The 2,640-nt window shown below is 47.7% G+C and overlaps 1 protein-coding gene across 1 annotated transcript; it reads right to left on the reverse strand.

Annotated features, from left to right (window-relative positions):
* Positions 1–402: 402 nt before the first annotated feature.
* Positions 403–1,528, reverse strand: SEPMUDRAFT_121776 (uncharacterized protein; the record flags this gene model as incomplete). Its single annotated transcript, XM_016901726.1, has 4 exons — positions 403–468; positions 692–950; positions 1,002–1,139; positions 1,218–1,528. 4 exons carry the CDS (start codon positions 1,526–1,528, stop codon positions 403–405), a joined length of 774 nt encoding a protein of 257 aa, XP_016756000.1.
* Positions 1,529–2,640: the final 1,112 nt, after the last annotated feature.

Here is a 2,640-nt window from a genome sequence, read left to right on the forward strand (position 1 = left end):
GGAAAGTAGGAATTTCAGAATCCTAGTACGCTACCCTACAGGGGTTGAGCGAATAGAATTCGCAGGCCTACTTCCGGCTGCGAGCCAACCTATCAGATAGTCTGATTCTTACTACCAACCCTCCTACCCTTTCTTCTATCCCTCTTCGTCTTCTTGAAACAGGCGAGGCTCCTAGTCCTCCGAGTCTGAAATCTCGAACCCTCTAACAAAGTTGCGAATATAGAGTCCTTCGTAAGTACCTTCTCGATTCCCGAAGATGCTAGGCATAGTTCATCTTCTCGCAGTAGTGGGAGTAGAAAGGCCTCTAGAGTAATCCCATTATACTCTTTGACATTGCACTCGATAAGGGCAGCCATTATCTCAGGCCAGAGAGTCTGTTCGCGGCTCAGAGTATTCTCCCTCTTATAGAGCTTGTATGCCATCTTCGCGAGGTGCTTCTCCCCTTTCAAGCTCACTAATGGAAGGAAACTATTGGCGGAGTAGTTATAATTTTCTGGTATTAGCTAGGAGGGTCCAGGAAGACCACTTGAATAAGCCCTTTGGGCTGCGACATCCTAGGCAAGGATACTACGGCAGACTGCGCGCTCGATTGGGCTGAAAATCTCGTGTAGCAGTAGGAGTCGTACTTCTCTAACGCAGATCTAGGATTATTAGAAAATGGTCGGCAGGTGTAGTCGGCAGATGAGCTTACCTTTTTAGTCTCGCTGTCGACAATTTGTGAAATCTGCTTCATAGCTGCCTCGTCAGGGAGAACCAGACTCTCTAGAGCAACAAGTTTGTTCCAGAACTTCCGGATCGAGCGATACCATTGGTTATAAGCAGTCGCAAAAGTGGAAGAGGCTGCCTGAAAGGCAAAAGTTCCAACAGAGTTCGCTGTCTCCTTGTCAATCTCTTTTGATGACAAAGGATTGAGAATCGTTTCTTGAGGAAGGCATTCGTTGCTAAGGCCCCTAAGTGCTTTATCGCATCGTTCACCAAGGGTAAGGGTATCCCATTCCTACTCAACCTGATCCTCCTTTTGAAATGTTATCTTTGATTTGCTTTCACTATCTCCAAGCTTAAGGAACCAGTTAGCTTTATCGATTTTGGCCTGTTCGTCGGGTAAGAGAGCTGGATCAGTCTCTGCTTGCTTCTTAGCACTAGAGAAGTTAGCCTTTGACAGGAAGTAGGAATACCGACCGTAGATGCCGACTATAGACGCCGACTACGAAACTTACGCTTTCCGGTTATATTCTGCTGTATGCATCGATCTCCATTCCTCAACCAGGGCAGCTTGACGGTCCCTACTTAGCTCGCTAAACTCGCTAGACTGCTTGATCTGAGCCTTCTTGAACCGTGCGAACGATTTATTGCGAGCCTTTCTGTGTCGATCCTGAGCTCTCTTCTCTTCGTCCATGGCGGCAGTACGCTCGCGCTCCCGTAGGGTATTCGGCTTTAGAGAGTATTCTTTAAGTAACTTCGCAGCTGCCCCGAGCCTGGTACGCTTATTTTCCAGCGCCTCTGGCGTGACATTCTTCCGTTTCGGCATAGTGGTATCGGTACGGAGGTAGGTGCGGACGTAGGTAGGGATGTAGGTACGGAGGTAGGTGCGGTAGTACGTGCAGTAGTACGTGCGGAGGTGGATGCGTAGGGTAGAAGCGCTTTGAGAAATAAAATTTCTCTTATCTGAGAGATTTAAGGTTTAGGCAGCAGCCGGAACCCTGTCCCGTGACCCCGAGCACCGACACCACCCTCTATAACAACATCACACTTCCGCGCCTATACTAAGCTCCTCTGCTACTACTATTATCGTCGATTTCCTAAGTGCCCCCCCCCCTACCTAAATTTTATTTCGAATATGAGTTGTTGTCGCTTCATTCGCCATTACTAGGACAACTGCTATAGGGTATTATATATAAATACTACATTATCTAGAGAAATAGTTAGACTACTAACTTCTTAAGGTATCGTAGTACTTTCTAGTAAAAAAGTGAAATCTCGTAGCTAGAGTAGAACGTGTTCGGCAGACGTGGTCGGCGTATAAACCATATGACATAATATGAAATATACTAGTGTAGATATATATAGAACCCCTGTCCTGATTACTAATTACCTTCCCGCGCGATCCGACATACTCGAGAGATAAGCGGCTTGGCGATTTCCGGGTCTTCCTTATACCCACCAACTTATCCTCTCTTGCTTTTTTCTTATCCTACATATTCCTACCAAGTCGAAACTCTCAAAATGCCTAACATAGACACACAATCTCTCTCTTCCTACGTCTCTTCCTCTCTTCCTGACGACGACGACGACCAGGAAAGAAGAGATAGTCCGCGTCAAAAAGAAACGAAGGCTAAAGCACTCCCGAAGGCTGCCTACGATAGCGGAAGTGATAAGAGGACTCGACAGTGGTTAGATCAGACGGTTAAGCCGACGGAGGAGAGGCAGACGGAGGAGAGGCAGACGGAGGAGAGGCAGACGGAGGAGAGGCAGGCAGATGGAGGTGCAGGTCAAGTTGATGATAATGAGACGAACGAAGATTCAGACCTGCCGACCAAGCGGCGTGGTCGAGACGGGGTAGTATCGGGTTCAACCAAGGGGCCACATGTTATCTATGATGGAATCAGACCGACAGCTCTCTAATACAGCTTCCCCCTCGAC

The sequence above is a fragment of the Sphaerulina musiva genome (assembly GCF_000320565.1).
Source record: "Sphaerulina musiva SO2202 unplaced genomic scaffold SEPMUscaffold_50, whole genome shotgun sequence".
NCBI classification, from domain to species: Eukaryota; Fungi; Ascomycota; class Dothideomycetes; order Mycosphaerellales; family Mycosphaerellaceae; genus Sphaerulina; species Sphaerulina musiva.